This window comes from Elgaria multicarinata, chromosome 8 (assembly GCF_023053635.1).
Source record: "Elgaria multicarinata webbii isolate HBS135686 ecotype San Diego chromosome 8, rElgMul1.1.pri, whole genome shotgun sequence".
Classification (NCBI taxonomy): Eukaryota; Metazoa; Chordata; class Lepidosauria; order Squamata; family Anguidae; genus Elgaria; species Elgaria multicarinata.
In genome coordinates this window covers 23379992-23399895 of record NC_086178.1, presented here as the reverse complement: position 1 = coordinate 23399895, position 19904 = coordinate 23379992, and the positions used below count along the sequence as shown (strand labels likewise).

Below are 19904 nucleotides of genomic sequence, written 5' to 3'. Positions count from 1 at the left end.
GCTGTTGCCCAGAGATCCACAAGCAGGAGAAGAGTGCAACAGCACCCTCACACCCAGGTCCCCCAGCAACTGGTGTATACAGACTTACTGCCTGTGATACTGGAGGTAGCACATAGTCATCAGGACTAGTAGCCATTGATGGCCTTATCCTCCAGGAATTAATCCAACCCACTTTTAAAGTCATCCAAATTGGTGGCTTTAAAGGGGGGTTGGATAAATTCAGTCTGCTCAGAAGCAATCCCATTGTGTTCAATGGAGTTTACTTCCAAATAAAGTTGTATAGCAGTGATGGGCCTAATCCAAATCCAGCCCACACGCTTCCCTGGGTGCCTCCAAGGGGCGGAGCTAGTCCTCCAAGCCCCACCTCCTGAAAGAATCCTTGCTGGTATATATGATATGAAGTCAGAGATAACAGCAGGGATACAGGGGCAGGGAACTCAGAGCATATACCAAAAAAACAGATTAAGAGTGCAATCCTATGTGGATTGCCAGCAGCCCCCAAACTCAGAGGCTGCTGAGTATTGAATGCAGGATAGGAGGACAATGCGACTATAGCCACTCTGCATTTCTGCTAGACAAGTGATTTCTAGTGGTGGCACCTCGAAGGAGGAGGGAAGGAGGCCGGAGCAGCCAAAGTATACAGCACATCGCAGGGCCCTGGTCACCAATCCTCCTGCCCCCAGGAATGTCTCCTTTTCTTCATCTCTGTGCCGTTTTCTCCATGCCAGATATGAGGGGAGGGGCGAGGAGCATAGTTTCTTGGCTCTGAGGTCAGAGCCCTGTCTCCAACCTCGGAGCCAGGAAAATCCTATGCCCCACCCCCAACAATGTCTGTGGGGCATATGATTGCTCCCTAAGCAGATTAAGACAAACCTGCACAACTTGCAACCACTAAGACCACCAGTTCCATATAGCAGCCCACCAGCTGCTTGATGAACACTCTTGTGCTGCCCACTCAGGATTGAAAGAACAAAAAAGAAAGGTGTGATTGTTAAGCACCACTAGATGCCAAAGTTGTTTAATGCCAAGCTGATTCCTGACTCATCTCAGCCATGCATGCTCTTAGCTTCTTTTTGTTATCTTTGTAATTGTTATTGATTTAAAAAATAAGATAACTAACAAGAGGCAAAGATACAAGTTCATAAGATTTGAACTGCCCAAAGATACTCCTTCTCTCATCTCCCAGACTTTGCCATCAGCCAACTGCATTGATTGGCAGTAGATTGGTTCTGATGAAAGGAAGTTCACCACATGATGCATAGTAAAAATCAAAGAATTATTTTTCCATGGCTAAGATGGCTTTAAAGCAGGGCTAGGGAACCTGCAGCTCACCAGATATTACTGGACTACAACTCCATCATCTCTCACCCTTGCCCATGTTGCTTGGGCTGATGGGAACTGGAGTCCAAAATCATCTGGAGGGCCAAAGGTTGCCCCTATTAGTGCCATCTTCAAACGCAGTATATTTTCATGCCCTGCTTGTAATGGAAATGAACACTGGACTGGACTGGACTCAACCCAACAAAGCAGCCCTTATATTACGTCAAGCCTGCAATTCCAAAGAGTTGCACGTGCTCAACACCCATTGATTTCAGTAGCACAGGCGTAAACATAAGTGTGTGCCAGATTACAGGCCAATAACGGTATTGGCTACGAAACTAGGATGTTCATCTGTTGGGACACACAAAATGAAAGAGCTTTTCAGATGCACCAGGACAGGAGGGGGCCGGCGCTTCTGTCAGAGTTCTCCTGAATCAAGTTGGAGGAAAGTAGCTTTTACCTTGTAATTGAGCCGAAAGGGATTCCTGATGTTGCTGGTACTTGAGGGCCACAGCCTCAGCCTTCCTCAGCTGGTTCTGCACCTCGTAATAGAGCATCGCCCCATAGATGAAGCCAAACACCACGGTGATGAGCAAGAGGGACTGCAGGATCCGCTTCTGTTTTCGGGAGCACATCCCGTTGCCCATAGTCCCTTCCTTGGAGGATCCGGGTGCCCGTCCACCTCGAGACTTCAGCTTTTAGGCAGCGCTCAGTGGCAGCATTGGGCAATGGCGTCAGCGGTGATGGGACCTGGGAGAGCTGGAGCCCCAAGCACAGCCGCTGCCATAGACCGTGGCGCTAACTTTAACCAGCTGCAACCTGGCACTGCACTACCTTTGGCCAGGTATCTTTGCTCATGCTGCAGCCAGGCTGGACAGGAAGGTGGGATTTCAAAGGACCCAGGTTCAAAGCAGAGGCCAGGTCAACTGCCGTCCTCCACTTCCAATGGTCCTAGATGGATCCAATTCACCTCTCCACGTACGTCGAGGCTGAAATTCCTCTAGCTTGGCTTAGAGACGCAGCTCAGAAGAAGCGCAGCATCTCCAGACTGGTCTCTATTTGCTTGCAAATTGCTTTGGGGAGCTCTCCATGAAGGCGATTCCCAAGGTTATTCTGCAGAGATCTCTCCAGATCGGCTCTATTTTTTGTCTTTCTGTGCAACCAGCCTGGATGACTTCTTTCTCTCTCTCTCCCACTCGGGTGGAGGGGGAGGGGGCACTGCCTTCTCGCAACCCCTCCCTTGCTCCTGATCGTACAGAGCGATCCCTCCCAGACCCCTTCCCCAAAGGCAGGCTTCTCTTCGCGGTTCGCCAGTCCAGATCAGCTTCGCTGGCCCGCGGGCTCAAGTTCCGTTCCTCGTTGCCCCTGCTGAACTGATGGGAAGAAGAACTTCCTCTCGCCCGCCTTGCCTTGGCCGCCTTCCAGCCCCGCACTTACGTGTCACCTTCCACTCCGGCACTGGCTTTCTCCAACGGGATCCCCGAAGGAAGTCCCGCTCCGGCCGCGGCCTCATTGGGCGCAGCCTCTGGATTCTCCCCTCCCTTCGGGGAGGCAGCGCTCGCGCGCATTGGACGCTGGACGCGTCCGTCTGGCCGCGCTCGCCCACTGCGCTCCCCCCTCCACCTCGCCCCCGCCTTTCGCTCCTCGCAGCCTGGAGCGCGCGGGAGAGTTGAGGAAGTGGGCGGGGCGCGGGAGGCAGATGTGCTGGGGAGGGTCCTCGCCGGTCACGTGGTCTCCGCTCCCCTCCCCTCTCTCCGCGCGCCCTCCAGCCCTGGCCAGCGCCGCGGGCGGGCGCGCTGGCACGGGCATCTCCTCGCTCTGGAGGCGCGCTCGGGCAAAAGCCAGACGGATATTCCTTAGCCTTTCCAAACCCGACGCCCTCCACATGTTGTGTCCTACAAGGCCCACCATCCCTGACCACACCACTGACCAGGCGGGTGAGGGCCGATGGGAGCTGCAGTGTGGGCACCCGATTCGAGAAGGCCGGCTTAGCACTTACAGAGGGGTGTGTCTGTGTGTCTATAAAAGTTGGCACCCGAGGAATGAAAACTCAAGTCGACTCGCCGCAGTGGTTTGGATCGAGTGGACATTGGATTAAATTTGCATACATCTCTTATTTGCATACATATTTATTTATTTATTTATTACGTTTCTATACGGCCCAATAGCCCAACGCCTCTCATCGGTTCACAAACATTTATTTCAGCAAAAAAGGATATTTTGCTTCAGGGGAGGTGGGTGTCTCTGATTTCGATGGGGCTGTGATTCCATTCTGGGTTTCAGTCAGCACCAGCCAGAACTCTATTAAGGAGCATTCAAGGGTTCAGCACCTTGGATAGCTCCTTCATTCCAGCTGGTTCTGACTGAACCCCAGGATGGAATCACAGCCTCACAGAAATCAGAGCCACCAGCCTCCACTGCTTTGTTTTAGGTAATGTACACTATCATCCTATCCTTTGTGAAGAGGAAATGCCCCCTTCTAAGATCAGTACTTTAATGTATGTGTGTGTGTGTTCACTGATTTACTGTACATTTTTAGTTGATCAAAACAAAGCTAACAAATTAGTTAATTATACATTGCAGTCCTATGCGTTTTGAATAAGCACTTCAGATTCACCATCTTGGTAAGCTCACCTGTGTAAGGTTGCACAGATGTGCTGTGACATGTGCTGCCGAGGGTGAACAATAGCAGCTTGCACATGTCTGGAGTCTGGGTACAAACAAATTGGGTTGGATCCAGGACCTGCAGTCCATGAACAAAAAGGTTCCATTCATGGGAATAGGCTCCACCTGATTTGGGGGGGTCCTCCCCCCACCCCTGTCAAGCATCATATCTCATTCAATAGAATTCCCGGGCCTCCGTGTAGCATTTCCAGGGCTCTGGAGGGGCTGTCATCGGGAAGGGCATGCCTAAATCTGGATCCAGCCCATTGTGTTTTAAATACCTTGAGAAAAGTTCCACTTCCAATGGTGCACGTTTCTCTTGTCTTACAATCATCGCTGGTAAAATAGTTTTGGCAGCGTTTTGAAACAATGCACCACAGCCACACATACCTGGTTGTTCACTGTGTACTGTGCAGCCAAGGTTAATCACAGCTTTCCAGTCTCTCTACATGCAGCAAATAGACATGTGGGCGCATGCAATTGTCACATGTGATGATCTGCATGAGAGTTTTATGTTTCTTTGTTTTTACATGGAAATACTATGAAAAGTGTGATATTTGAACCAAACTACAAGTTCATTGATGGAAGTGATTGAAGCATTTGGTGGAGGAAGAGCAGATTTTGAAGCATAATGACTTCCCCCAAATCTGACTGCCTCCAAGAAGAGTCCAAGGGCCTGCCTAGATGAGAGGTTTGACCTGGAGTGGATTCGGAGTGGCAGCAGGTCATGTATATGCCACAGCCGCCATCTCGGAGGCAACGAGTGGGGTGCCGCAGGGCTCAGTCCTGGGCCCAGTGCTCTTCAACATTTTTATTAATGATTTGGACGAGGAGGTGCAGGGAACGCTGATCAAATTTGCAGATGACACCAAATTGGGTGGGATAGCTAATACCCTGGAAGACAGAAACAAACTTCAAAGTGATCTTGATAGGCTGGAGTGCTGGGCTGAAAACAACAGAATGAAATTTAATAGGGATAAATGCCAAGTTCTACATTTAGGGAATAGAAACCAAATGCACAGTTACAAGATGGGGGACACTTGGCTCAGCAATACTACAAATGAGAAAGATCTTGGAATTGTTGTAGATCACAAGCTGAATATGAGCCAACAGTGCGATATGGCTGCAAGAAAGGCAAATGCTATTTTGGGCTGCATTAATAGAAGTATAGCTTCCAAATCACGTGAGGTACTGGTTCCTCTCTATTCGGCCCTGGTTAGGCCTCATCTAGAGTATTGCGTCCAGTTCTGGGCTCCACAATTCAAGAAGGACGCAGACAAGCTGGAGCGTGTTCAGAAGAGGGCAACGAGGATGATCAGAGGTCTAGAAACAAAGCCCTATGAAGAGAGACTGAAAGAACTGGGCATGTTTAGCCTGGAGGAGAGAAGATTGAGGGGAGACATGATAGCACTCTTCAAATACTTAAAAGGTTGTCACACAGAGGAGGGCCAGGATCTCTTCTCGATTCTCCCAGAGTGCAGGACACGGAATAACGGGCTCAAGTTAAAGGAAGCCAGATTCCGGCTGGACATCAGGAAAAACTTCCTGACTGTTAGAGCAGTGCGACAGTGGAATCAGCTACCTAGGGAGGTTGTGGGCTCTCCCACACTAGAGGCATTCAAGAGGCAGCTGGACAACCATCTGTCAGGGATGCTTTAGGGTGGATTCCTGCATTGAGCAGGGGGTTGGACTCGATGGCCTTGTAGGCCCCTTCCAACTCTGCTATTCTATGATTCTATGATTCTATGATCCAGGGGCAAACCCCTGAATCTATGCTTATAAAAAGTCGGGGACTTACCAAGACTTTTTCAGGCAAGGGAGGAGCAGACCCGACATCTCCCATCTATCCCCCTCCTCCGACTTTGTGCTGGAGGTGTGTCCCCAGCCACTGGTGAACCCTGAACCCCTGAACCCAGCAAGCCAAATGGCCGCTGCGCCAGCTACACCCTACCACAGGCCTGTGGAGCAGCGCAGTTAAAGAAGAAGAAAAAAACACAAGAAAACCCAGAGTGGGCACTTGCTGGCACCGATGAGCAAGGTGCAAGATCCACAATACGAGGCAAGGTGGGGGGAGCCAGAGGGAGCCGTCAGCAGTGCCGGAGGCTTTCCAGCTACCCATCAGGGGTCACTATTGGCCGGAATACACCTCCAACACAAAGTCGGAAGATGCCGACAGACTGGGGATGCGCCATCGCCTTGCAGGAAGAGGAAAAAGTCAGGCTAAGCCCCCAACCTTTACATTTCGGACCTTTGAAGGAAAGCTCTGGAATGGTTTTGCGATGGCTGCCACCCCGTGGCTTTCCCCTCGTATAGACAAGGGCTTGACCTTTGGGGTGATGGGTTGCTAGTGCAATGACTGACATAGCGAACTATCACTCCTAGATCACCACTTAGTTTGCCTTTGGGTGAATCAGTTTAAATCTAAACTATCACACTGTGCTGTTTCTCTTTTCCCCCCTTCGAAGTAATGTTAGGAGCAATTACCAAGAACTTTGCAAAATCTAAGCTAATAGGTCCAAGTGGAATTCCTTGCAAACATTCAGTTCTGCTGTAGGCCATTTAGCATAATTTGGGTAAATTGCTACCTGCAAAAGAAATATTTCACGTTTATGTGAACATATAGAGAAATCGTTTCAATTATTGTTAAATGCTTTTACAATAGAGCAGGATCTATTGATTTCAACATTGCTTACATACAAATAATTTGGCCTGGGGGAGGGAGTTATGGTGTTGACCCTTAAAACCCTATATGACTTAGGACCAATACTCGAAGGAGCGCTTTCTCCCATACCAGTACAAAGCCCATGTCTCCATGGGCACCAGTAGTCCTGCTCCTTGCCCACAACAGAGGGGACTCCTGAATAATGCAAATGTGCCTCATTCATACTGAACCCCTCCTCTGAAATTTGCATATGGCATGGCCCTGTCCCCTCCCTTGCATGCCCAATTGGCCACTTCTGTCCCCTTCTGCCTCCCCACTGGTGGCAACAGTCTAAACATGTGGGTGTGCCTGGGCCCCACCTTCGTGCCACATTGATCGGCCGAGCAGGGCTCTCCGTCATACCACTAGCAGAGGGTTCATTTCTTCTGCTCCTGCCTCTTTGGAGCAGAAGAAATGAATTGCTATTAAAAATCAAGTTTTGGATTTTTTCAAAAATTCATTATTATTATTTTTTGCATGCCTACACTGCTCAAACTTCAGTTTAAAACAAAAATGAGTAAAATTGGTCTGGTAGATGTCGAGTAATAAGTCTTACAGTACCATATTCTTATACAATATTCCTGCCTGATTGCTAAAATCATCTTCGGGAGGCTCTTCTCTGGGCGCAACAAGTGGCCACTAGGGAAAGAGACTTCTCTGTAGTGTCCCCCCCAATTTGCAGAATGCCCTTCCCCAGGGAGATCCCCCTGGCATCTTCACTGTATATATTTAGATGCCAAGTTAAGACCTTTCCCTTCAAGATTAAATAGGCATTTAATTTTGTTTAAGAGGCTTTGGGTTAATGGACAAGCTCACCCATCTCCCCACAAAAAGGTAGTTAGAGGTTATGGGAAGTGTGGCATCCATTTAGAATATGGTTATCATTTTTCTCCAGAGATAGCTGCGAATTTTGTTGAGTCCATTTTTTAAAAAAATAAGAACTTAACAAAACTCACAAATTCTTTCATGAATTGGAAGGAAAGAAATATAGATACATAGATATAGTGATAAATATAGATAGAGGTATATAGATACATGGGGGAAAGGAAAAAAATTACCAATTCAGCCGGTCAAAGAGTTTTGAGTGCTTATCTTTTAAAAGTGCATTTATCCATGGCCAGATCTACACCGAGCAGGATATAACACTATGAAAGAGGTATGAAAGCAGTAAATGGTATGTGTCAATGGCCCCCAACAGTTGTCAGTGGACTTCAATACCGCCATAAGGCAGTAGGGTGGCTCCTGCTTCTTATATACCACTTTCATACAGCTTTCATAGTGCTATATCCTGCTTGGTGTAGATTAGGCTCATGTTTGCGCTGCTGAATTGGGATCACCACCTTTTTTTCAGTCAGCCTCCTCATCTTTACGTGACAGGCAGGTACAACATGGCCTTCTCCATGTTTGGAATATTTGTACTCATCGCATTTGGCCAGTGCAGAGAGCAGAGAATTTTTCTTGGTGTCAAAAGCTGACTTTCAGGAGCTGAGGCACAAGTCTCAGTAAAACTTTTATTACAGTAATTCCAGCGATTAGCTATAAGTCTTAACAGCCCCAATAAAGATCCACAGATAACAGATTACAACACTGCTCCTTGGCCAGAATCCGTTCAGAAGCGTCACAACAAACTACCCAATTTGCTCTGGATTCAGGGCAAACAAAAGAAAGCACTTCTTTGCATGCTGCATAATTGTTTTACAGAATCACCGTCAACCTGGTGATGGCAGCTGGCTTCATTGGCTTTTAAAAGGGGATTAGGTAAATTCAGGGAGTTTTAGCCACAGTAGCTAAATAGAGCCTCAAGTTCAAAGGCTTCTCTGAATATCTGTTGCTTGGAGACAAAGAAAGAAGGTGGGATGTTGACTTTATGCCCTGCTTCCTGGTAGCATCTGGTTGGCCCCTCTGGACAACAGGACACAGGACTATATGGGCCCTCCTCTTACATTCTTAGGAATGGGCTATGCAAAAATCCACCTATTTCTAACCTGATCAGCTATTGACCTTCTTTTTGCATCAATCAGGGGCTGGCATTTCAAGGGAGGAGTCTTCTGAAGGTGTATACACATGCCTACACCTGTGTACATATGCCTTGTAGTCAGAGTTGGAATGAGCACACAGGCTCCTGTGTAAACGGAAACCTATGTGAATACGTCTAAAGTTTTGGGTTCTCTTTGTACTACCTGCTTATAGATTGCTGCAGAAAAATGTTTGGTCTGTATGCTCACATGCCCTGTTTTCAAAACTGAAATGTGGACCCGGGCCAATGTAAACACATACTCGTTCCTTATTGCTCACCTTTAATCATCCTGAGAAAAGGAAGAGCTTCGTCACATACAATGCAGAATTAAATATAAAATTCAAGAACCTGAGAGTACATATTAAAAGAACCTGGAATAGCTGCTTTGGAGTTCTGACTGGTTCCTACTGAAACTCAAGAGGATTCACCACCCCACTGACATTGGAGCCACCAGCCTCCACTGGAATGATCTTTAAAATCTTAAATGGATTCAGGTCATCAGATCCCTACAGAATAGAATGGATGCACTCTGATTTCAAAATCTCAGGCTTCAATGCATTCCCAGAGTCTCTGATATTTGATGGGTGGTTTTTTCACACCAAACATTATCTTATAAATGTTGTACGGCCATTCATGTTTGGAGGGGCAAATGCCCAGACATTGGGCGCCACCTAATGGTTTGTTGGTGCCCAAGCAGAGAGAAAAATAATACTTTTCTTGACTATTTGTGTGAACAGCGAAGGCATGAAAAACGTAACCCGGTTTAACAACCATTCCCTCTCCCGCAAAGAATTCTTGGAACAGTAATTCTCTGGGCTCATTGGCACCAAGCAGGATATTCCACTATGATAGTGGTATGAAAGCGGAATATAAAAGGCAGGAGCCACACTACTGCTTTATAGTGGTATTGAAGTGCACTGACAACTGTTGGGGCCCAAGGCCTAATCTACACCAAGCAGGATATTTATTTATTTATTTTATTTATTACATTTATATACCGCCCCCAGCCGAAGCTCTCTGGGTGGTTTACAAAAGTTAAAAACAGCAAACATTTAAAAAGTATACAAAATTTAAAACCATCAAAAACATAAAAACAACAGTATAAATAACACTATGAAAGCAGTATGAAAGTGGTATATAAAAGGCAGGAGCCACATTAATGCTTTATAGCAGTAATGAAGTGCACTGACAACTGTTGAGGCCCATTGACACATACCATGTAGTGCTTTCATACCGTTTTATCCTTTTTGGTGTGGCTCCTGTCTTTTATATACCACTTTTATACTGCAATATCCCGCTTGGTGTAGATTAGGCCCATGACACATACCATATACCACTTTCATACCACTTTCATAGTGTTATGATCTGCTAGGTATAGATGTGTCATGGGCTCCAGCAGTTGTCAGTGCACTTCAGTATCACTATAAAGCAGTAGTGTGGCTCCTGCCTTTTATATACCGCTTTCATACCACTTTCATAGTGGAATATCCTGCTTGGCCATCCAAGACATAACCTATAAAAAATCTCTAACAAAAGGTTTTCCAGACCTCAAGAAAATTCAATCCTGGCATTCTTTGATGGAAGCCATTACCCCAATGACAATTATAATCCTATAAAAACCCTATTATTTTGCTCTGTATTATTTTGCACCCATAGTGAGGCTGGATATTTTTCAGAGACTCAAAGGTGGTATATCTGAATTATAGTTCCTGGCTGATTTACATGTTAGTGTATTTTTCTTTCTTTACCCACTATGGATGTTGGCTTTGTCAGGTTTTTTTTAAAAAAAATAAAAAATAAATTAATGACAGGCTTTAAAAAAAATCTTTTTTTAAAAAAAATACAAGTGTTCTCATAGGATTCACATATTATATACATTTAGGGCGCAATCCTATGCATGTTTAGACAGAATAAAGTCCTACTACTTCCAGCATTCTCCAAATAGCCATGATAGCTGGGGAATGCTGAGAGTTGTAAGACTTGTTCCTTTCTAAACATGCATAGGATTGCACGCTTAGGCTACAATCCTATGCCTACTTACCTGGGAGTAACCCCCCATTAAACTCAACTGGATTTACTTTTGAGTAGAAATGTATAAGATTGTACTGTAAATTAATTTTGCTGTTCTTTTTAACAAATAATAATGAGGATGCACTGACCGTGAGAAAAATATTCCTCATCCCAACACTGGTCTGGTTCAGACAACACGCTAAACCATGCAGCATGGTTTAGCGTGTTGTCTGAACCAGGCCATAGTGCCGGTACAATGCAAAAAGGCTCTAGTTCACCATTCGCACAGCATTGCTGTGACTTCTCATTATGTTTGTGAAAGAGCATGTTCCCCCTTTAACTATAAACCACTTGGCTATGGAGAAATGCTCACTTCTATGCAGGAGAATACTCCAGTCTCCTGCGCTATTCTGTATAACCTTACAATGGCAGTACGCAAAACTCACCCACCCACCCACAAAAAGGGCAGAAAGAAGACGAGGTGCTGAGTTTGATTTCATTAACAAATTTGACACCCTCTGCCTATATTCTCAATAAAGACAAAAGTGAAGAAGGGATCAGAAGAATACACTCCCTCTAACACACAACATTTCTGAAGATCTGTCTGTTCATCTAACATTCCTTCCTCCCTTCTTCTCTGTCCACTATCACAGAGAGGCATGGTTGGGCACCTGCCATCAGCCTATAACCAATCAGGGGGGTGCTCAAATGAGCCAACTGAAGTTGCTCCTGTTCTTCACTGTTACAACCTGCTTGTTCACCCACCTCTTGCTCTGGCCCAGACAATGGTGGTGGTGAGAAGGAGGAGCAGGAGGTGCCACGGCCTGCTTACTCATCGGCTCTCTGACTGTCAAACAAGCAAGTGGTACTAGCAACGTTGGGGAAGAAGATGAGGAATAGTCTCAGCTGGTGACAACTTCAGTGAGAAGATACACTCCCTGAGTGAGGCGGCTGTGGCGTTACACCCCACAAGTCAATTCCAAATGTATGTCTGCGGTTTGTAAGTCTGTGGTTTTTAGAATGTTGGCCTGAGTGGGTGGAGTTAGAATGTCTTGGGAGGGGGAGGAGTGATATATAAGGGAATGACTGAGGGGATTGAGAGACTTTTTCAGGGAACCTTTTCAGGGGGACTTGTTAGGTACTCTTAGAGTCTGTAGTGCTCTCTGTATTTATGGTACTTAAGTTCTGGGAAATTTGAGAGTCAGTGTTGTGAGTGGTGTCTTTAGAGTGTGGTGCGCACGTAGTGGAAGTATATTATTCAATACTGATAATAAAGAAAGTTCAAGAGTGATTGTGTGAGAAAAAGGAAAGCGCGAATGTGAATGAGTGACCGGATTGTATGAAAGGTTTCAAAAAGGTTTTTAAATGTTGTTATTTGAAACAAAGCTTATGAACTTTTAAAAATAATTTTTGATTGTTTTGTTTTTAAACTACCACAAAAAGCCCACATGTCTGTTTGGCATTTATCATCTTAAGTTTACACATATAACACCCACTCTGACAATCATTCACCTAAGCAGATATAACTCACAGCGCATTATTATATAAATTAAAATCTATTCTCCATTTTAAACCTCTTTCTCCACATAGTTTGGAGGAAGGTGGTTTTTATCCCTTGCCTCAGGCGTATCAAGCGGTGGTGCTTAGCTTGAGCAGGGAGTAGCCTTGTCTGGTGTTCAGAGCCTGTATAGCCCCATAAGAAGTGGTGGCAGACATCAGGTCTGGTGTTCAGAGCCTGTGTCGTGGCAGCGGCCCTTTCCCAAGGACTCTCAGACAGATGTAGCTGGCACTGTTCACCATGTTTCTGATGAAGTATATCCCACCATAGAAAAGCCATTGATAAGCAAGTTTAATGATACTTGCCTGGATGGTCCAGAAAATTTATGAACAAGTTAAATAGCACTGGTCCTCCCAAAACAGATCCTTGGGGTAGCGCGGCACAAGCTCTCCCATCTCCGGAAGCAGGAGAGCACAGACACAATCCGCCACTGCCTTGTCACCCACATAACAACGTAAGAACATAAGAAGTGCCATGCTGGATCAGACCGAGGGCCAACTTGCCGTTGACCAGGGACCAACAAAGCAGGACATGGTGCAACCCACCTATCTTCCCCAGCAACTGGTGCACACAGGCTTACTGCCTCTGATACTGGAGGTTGTACTCAGCCATCTGGACTAGAAGCCATTGATAGCTTTCTCCTCCAGGAATTTATCCAACCCCCTTTTAAAGCCATTCAAATTGGTGGCCATCACTACATCTTGTGGTAGTGAATTCCATACTTTAACTATGCGCTGTGTGAAGAAGTACTTCCTTTTATTTGTTCTGGATCTCCCACCAATCAGCTTCATAGTATTTTGAGAGAGGGAGAAAAATGTCTCCCTATCCACATTCTCCATACCATACATAATTTTGTACACCTCTATCATGTCTCCCCTTAGCCTCCTTTTTTCCAAGCTAAACAATCCCAGCTGTTGTAACCTTCCCTCATAGGAGAGATGCTCCAGCCCCTTCATCATTTTAGTTGCCGTTTTCTGCATTTTTTCCAGCTCTATAATATCTTTTTTTAGGTGTGGTGACCAGAACTGTACACAGTATTCTAAGTGTGGTCACGTTATAGTTTAGTATAAAGGCAGTATGATACTGGCAGTTTTATTCTCAATTCCTTTTCTTATAATGCCTAACATGGAGTTTGTGTTCTTTACAGCTGCCACACACTGGGTTGACATTTTCATCGAGCTGTCCACCACAACCCCAAGATCTCTTCCTTGTGAAAGTCTGACTGAGTGAATGGAGGAAGGACTGAGAGCTGAGGCTAGAATGGACTGGTGGGCGGGGTTAGTGGCAGTTGGAGAAAGTCAGGTAGAAGGAGAACAAAAACAGTTAGTGAGAGGTCAGGAAAGTGGAAACTGAGTTAGGATTGAGAGATAGTGACCTGGTTTGCACATAGTGACCTGGTTTGTTAACCCATGTTTATTTAAAACCAGTCACTCTACATGCCAGTACTACACCTCCCAGCATGCCTTTGGCAGCTTGCAGATGGCCGCGTCCTCTGAGAGGCGTATCCCTCCTCTTGCTGCCGATGCTGCCTCTTGATAAGAGTGTCGTCGAAGATATTAAAACAAAACAAAAAGTCTGTGGCACCTTAAAGACTAACAGTCTTTCGTAGGCTAAACCTACTTCATCAGATGCAGGAATGGATAGAAACTAGATTGAAAGGCCAGTTACAGGCAGATAGAAAAGCAAACATTCCATTTCAAGTTAAAGAAACAACTACAATATTAACAAAAGTAAACTACAAGATGGGATTTGAACTCTACAGACTGCAATGACTGAGCCATTCAGACGATTGGTTCAGGCCAGGTGCCGAAGTGTTAAATGTAACAATGAATGCTAACACTGAGGTCTCCCACAGAATTCTGCATCTAAAGTTTCTCTGTTGCAAAATAGCAACTCTGTTACCAAATTACCTGGAAGGATGAAAATCGATAGGTTTGTCAACATTGCCTTTTAAATGTCAAATTTGTGCCCGTTTATTCTCCTGCGTAAGGACTGTCCCGTTTGGCCTAGTACATACATGGCAGGAGGGCATTTCTGACACAGAATAGCATATTCCACGTTTGAAGATGTGCAGTTGAATGATCCTCTGATGGTGTGTCTGCAGCTATTTCGTCCAGGAATATCATTGTATAGGAAGATGCAGGGGCAGAGCTGCCAGCAGTGTTTGGAACAGAGACAGAGATCTGACATAGAGGGTTTAGCTCACAAAAGCTGATGCCTTCATAATAAAACACTGTTAATCTTTAAGGTGCACCAGACTGTTTTTGTTTTCATACTACAGACTAACCCAGATGCCCCATTATTATTATTTAAAAAAATAGAAAATCTAAACTTCAAACAGGACGTTTTGTCAAGGTGTTTCTTATAGTAAAGAACTTTAAATGCACTTTTTCAAGAAATCAGTGGTTTTTTAGGTCATGTAGATCTGTAAGATATCCACCAGGGGGCACCAGCTCAGTAATTATAAAGTAGAAGATTATAGCTTCTGAATCTTAAAATAGCTAGTGGTGTTATTACCGTTGCAATATTTACGGAGGGTTCACTAAAAAGTGAATTGTTATAAATGGTCTTAAATCCAGACTATTAATGGACGATTGATTGGTGCTGCCTAGTAAAACTGCCGTTCATTCAATTTCCAAATTCATATGCAAGGTGGGATTGCAATTCAGTCAGGGAATTGTCACTGCATTAAAGATTTGGTCTGTACAGGAAGCTTCTTCAATTAATTATGCTTTATTTTCATTAGTTTTAGGTTGTCAATACTGTTACTTTGTTTTTAAAAAGAAGAAGAGGGCCATTGGGAAATGGTGTGGGTAGGTGTATATCACACATACATATATCACAGAGAGAGAGAGAGAGAGAGAGAGAGAGAGAGAGAGAGAGAGAGAGAGAGAGAGAGAGAGAGAGATGTCTATATTGCCTAGCATGGAACATCTGGAGATCAGGTTCTTTCAAATCTGGAAGAAAGGCAAGTGTTTGCCAAAGCTCTTCAGACTTCATCTACTGCAATAGCAATAGATTTGATATTCCTCCTTAGCTATTTTAAAGGCCTCCTAGTCCTCTTAGTAGCTTCCAATACCATTGACTATGGTAGGGTGACCATATGCAAAGGAGGACAGGGCTCCTGTATCTTTAACAGTTGCATAGAAAAGGGAATTTCAGCAGGTGTCATTTGAATATATAGAGAACTTGGTGAAATTCCCTCTTCATCACAACAGTTAAAGTGCAGGAGCTATACTAGAGTGACCAGATTTGAAAGTGGGCAGGGCACCTGCAGCTTTAACTGTTGTGATGAAGAGGGAATTTCACCAGGTCCCCCATATATACAAATGACACCTGCAGAAATTCCTTTTTCTATGCAGCTGTTAAAGATACAAGAGCCCTGTCCTCCTTTTCGTATGGTCACCCTAGACTATGGTATTTTCCTGGATCATTTTTCTGGATTAGGCCTAGTAGGCATGGTGTTACTCTGGTTCCAGTAGTTCCTGGAGGAGCAGTGCTCTCAGAAGGGTGTGCTGGGAATTCCATTGCATGGCCATGGGTTTATGGTACACCACATAGTTCCATCTTGTCTCCCGTGCTTTTTTTTTAAAAAAAAAAAACATTTATACGAAACTGCTGCCATCTTGAGGTTCAAGGTAAAATGTTGTCCAGCTCCTTGCCCAGGGAAGTTGTTTCTTGAACTGAACGACTGTTTCTTCAACTGGAAGCAGTTTTAGGGTGGATGAAGCAAGACAAGCTGAGATTTAATCCAAAAAAGTTGGAATTGCTGTGGTAACGAAACTAATTACTAATTGGGGGTACCTAGTTAGAAGAGCCCTAAAGACATATTTATTTCTGATGGCTTTTTGGTAAATAGGTCTTCTTGGGTTGTTGAATGGAAATTATTTTAGTTATACAATTGTTATTAGATCTTAATGTTTGTATTGTAATGTTGTTATTTAAGTCTTATCACTGGGTCTTATGAATAGTTAACAATAGTTTTATTTTTTGTGTAATTGAACTTTGTATTGATTACTGGAAACGGCATTGGGAAGGTGTTCTTTTTATCTTTAAAGATGGTCTATGAGAATTTATAATACTAAATAATAAATCCCTATTTAATAGTTTATTTCAAATATGTACTGTTAGACTTGAATACACATATTTCACAATCTGATAATAAAGGGAGTCTTCCCTCCTCAAAACACACTGGATACAAGGAATTCCTTCCAAGGAGTCTGCTCTTATTATTCCTTAAAATGAACTGAAAGACCTACATGATTCAGGTCGTGGGCTTTCTAACCCTATCAGAGAATGGTCTGAAGGCACCTGATGCAGTTCCAAAGAAACTGAACAGTCCTGGCCCTTGACTGCTCTCTGAACTCCTAATTGGAAAGGTACTAGGACCAAACTTCATATATTATGGGAGATCAATGATTCGATCTTCTAACTCCACTTTGTATTCCAATGCAACCACCAGGTGTGGCCAAATTGCCTGGGCAATGAAGAGTTGCTGGTTTATTTTTTCCCCTTGTAGCCACTGCTCCCGGGTGGTCCCGTCCTCCTCGTGAGTAGCGGGACACTTGAAAGGGGCATGGAGCTGCATGGTGCCAGTCCATGCATATTGGGGGTGGGGAGTGGGGTCAGGTTTTTGTGTGTGTGTGTGTGTTGTTACTTTTTGCAGTGGAGCGCAACTGCGCTCCTCTCATTTTTTAAAATAAATAAATGGTGACCACGTCAAGACACCCAGGGGGGGTCGCAGAAGCCGGTAAGTCAGTGATCCTCCCCCTACACCCTTGTGGTGTAGACATGCCCAGAGAGATAGAGAGAGAGAGAGAGAGGGAAAGGGTGGCCCCATTCACTTTTGGCTCTGACCCACCTGTGGCTGGCACGCAGCCCCTTGACAGGAAAAAGGTTCCCACTCCTGACCTAAAGCAACTAAACAAATTCATAAGAACAACGAATTTCCCACTTAAAGCTCTTATCTATACCAGTTCTTTGAAGAGTACTAATATTTGTGGCCATCAGCACTGTGCATGCCACCATTTTGTAAAATTTTTATTTGATCCTTCAGTTTTTTTGCTCTCTCTGCATTTCCTCATTCCCCAAGAAACAACTTCCAAGAAACATAACTGCAAGGCTGTCCCCAAGCAGATATTGCTCAATTATCCTGTTTGCATTTGGCTGGTTCCCATACCACTCCAGTAATGTCCATAGGAAGCCATTACACAAGCTGGACAAATGTAGGGTGACCATATGAAAAGGAGGACAGGGCTCCTGTATCTTTAACAGTTGTATTGAAAAGGAAATTTCAGCAGGTATCATTTGTATATATGGGGGACCTGGTGAAATTCCTTCTTCATCACAATGGTTAAAGTTGCAGGTGCCCTGCCCTCTTTTAAATCTGGTCACGCTAGTATAGCTCCTGCACCTTTAACTGTTGTGATGAAGAAGGAATTTCACCAGGTGCTTCATGCATACAAATGACACCTGCTGAAATTCCCTTTTCTATGCAACTGTTGAAGATACAGGAGCCCTGTCCTCTTTTTCATATGGTCACCCTAGACAACTGAGGTGATTACTTGCCATCCCAGAGTTAATATTAAGTGGCGTCACAAGTAGCCACTGAGCTAGGAACTCTACCATTGCTCAGATAACACATTCAATCAATCAGTTACTTTATTTGTGTACCATTTTTCTATACAGTATGTTCAAAGTGAGAAAATACATTCTTATATGTATTAAAGAGAAGTCAGAACAATTTCATAACAAGTACATAATAAAACATCAGTATCAAAACAATTAAGCATTCTATTATCAACAACGACCCTTTCTACACCATACCAGTGTAGAGGGAGGGAGGGGGAGGATCTCACGATATCCTGATTGTGAGATCCTCCTCTTAGTCCACATGTGGACGCAACAACATCCCGGGAAGAAGGAAGGTGTCTCACTAACCATTTTTTTTTTTTTAAGGAGATGAGTGCACGTGCACTCCAACGAAACATAAGTGTGTGTGTGTGTGTTTTTAAAAATCCCCCACCCCGCTCCAACCCCACCCCCCTGATTCTTCCTGGCCCGGTTTTTCCCCTCTACTGATCACCACTACTTGCGGGGAGGAGGGAAGAAGCCGGGATGGGAAACCTGTTCTAGTCCCTCCTTCCTCCTGGGAGTCCCCGTGTGTCATTTGAATGTACAGGGACTCAGCCGTGTCCAGACCAGATTTTCAGGCTGGTGTAGAAATGGACAAAGGCAAAGTGAAACACCCCCTAACCTTTCTAGTTAGACTAGCAGGAGAGTATGGCCTTCTAAAGAGCTTCAGAGGAAAGCAGGGATCCATTGTAGGGTGACCATATGAAAAGGAGGACAGGGCTCCTGTATCTTTAATAGTTCTATTGAAAAGGGAATTTCAGCAGGTGTCATTTGTATATATGGAGAACCTGGTGAAATTTCCTCTTCATCACAACAGTTAAAGCTGCAGGTGCCCTGCCCTTTTTAAAAATCTGGTCACTCTAGTATAGCTCCTGCACCTTTAACTGCTGTGATGAAGAAGGAATTTCACCATGTTCTCCATATATACAAATGACACCTGCTGAAATTCCCTTTTCTATGCAACAGTTAAAGATACAGGAGCCCTGTCCTCCTTTTCATATGGGCACCCTAATCTATTATCAATCCCAGATGTTGGTAGGAACAGGATGAAATATCCACAGGCCTTGATGACAAACAGTAGGTATTAGAGCTCTCTCCTGTCATGATGGGAGTTCATTGTTCCTGTGTAGGGAAATGAAGAGACCTGGGCTTACATCACAAGAATGCTAAATGCAATTGGGTCCTGCATCCTTTGATCATGCAGAAAAGTCCCTAACGCAGGAGTGGGCAACTTTGGCCCTCCAGCTTCCATCATCCCCAACCATTGGCGATGTTGGCTAGGGCTGATGGAGGCCAAAACATCTGGAGAGCCATAACTTGGCCACCCCTGCCCTAATGCCTGGCTGTAGAATTGTGAGTTGGTAAAATGCTCATTAAGAAGCCACACTGAGCAAGTGCATTGTCATTTTCTGCAAAGCCAAAACAATGGGCTGAGGGATCTCTCTATCTCTCTCTCTCTTATGTGTTCGTGCATCAAGATTTTAAATCAAGCCACCGCGTGTGCTCAGTGGAGGCTGATGGCTCCAATGTCTGTCGGGTGGTGAATCTGCTCTGGGTTTCAGTCAGGACCAGTCAGAAAGTCCTTGGAGTGCTACTTTAGAATTCTGACAGGTTCTGAATGAGACCTGGAAAGGATTAGCCACCCCACTGGCATCAAAGCCACCAGCCTCCTCTGCTTGCATTTGTATATTTCCGTGAGTCCTAATTAACATTTAGTAGGTCAGTTGTAGCCAGTGAAGAAAGGGCTAGTAATTGACGTTGGTTCCACTCAAACATTAAACAATCCTCTGGTGGCTTCACAAGCCACACACACAAATAACAAAACTACCTGCCTGTACAAAGAGAGAGAGAGAGAGAGAGAGAGCTTTGCTAGCAATGCAGATTTTAAGCTGTGTGCTAGAGTTTTTTTTTAAAAAATAAAACCAGCAAGTCCCTGACACCTTGGGAATACTGTTACAATGAAAATCACATTGAAAGTCTGCAGGGGGAAACCAAACGAT

At 44.7% G+C, this 19904-nt stretch overlaps 1 protein-coding gene across 2 annotated transcripts in view; it reads right to left on the bottom strand.

Annotated features, from left to right (window-relative positions):
* Positions 1-2795, bottom strand: part of GOLIM4 (golgi integral membrane protein 4) — a 66743-nt gene extending 63948 nt beyond the window's left edge. Inside the window, exon 1 of one of the 2 annotated variants that reach the window (XM_063132006.1) lies at positions 1781-2795. In XM_063132006.1, the coding sequence (XP_062988076.1) occupies positions 1781-1967 (187 nt within the window). In that variant the 5' untranslated portion in view covers positions 1968-2795. The remainder of the gene's footprint in view (positions 1-1780) is intronic. The other variant, XM_063132007.1, reaches the window with a different exon arrangement.
* Between the last annotated feature and the right edge of the window lie 17109 nt (positions 2796-19904).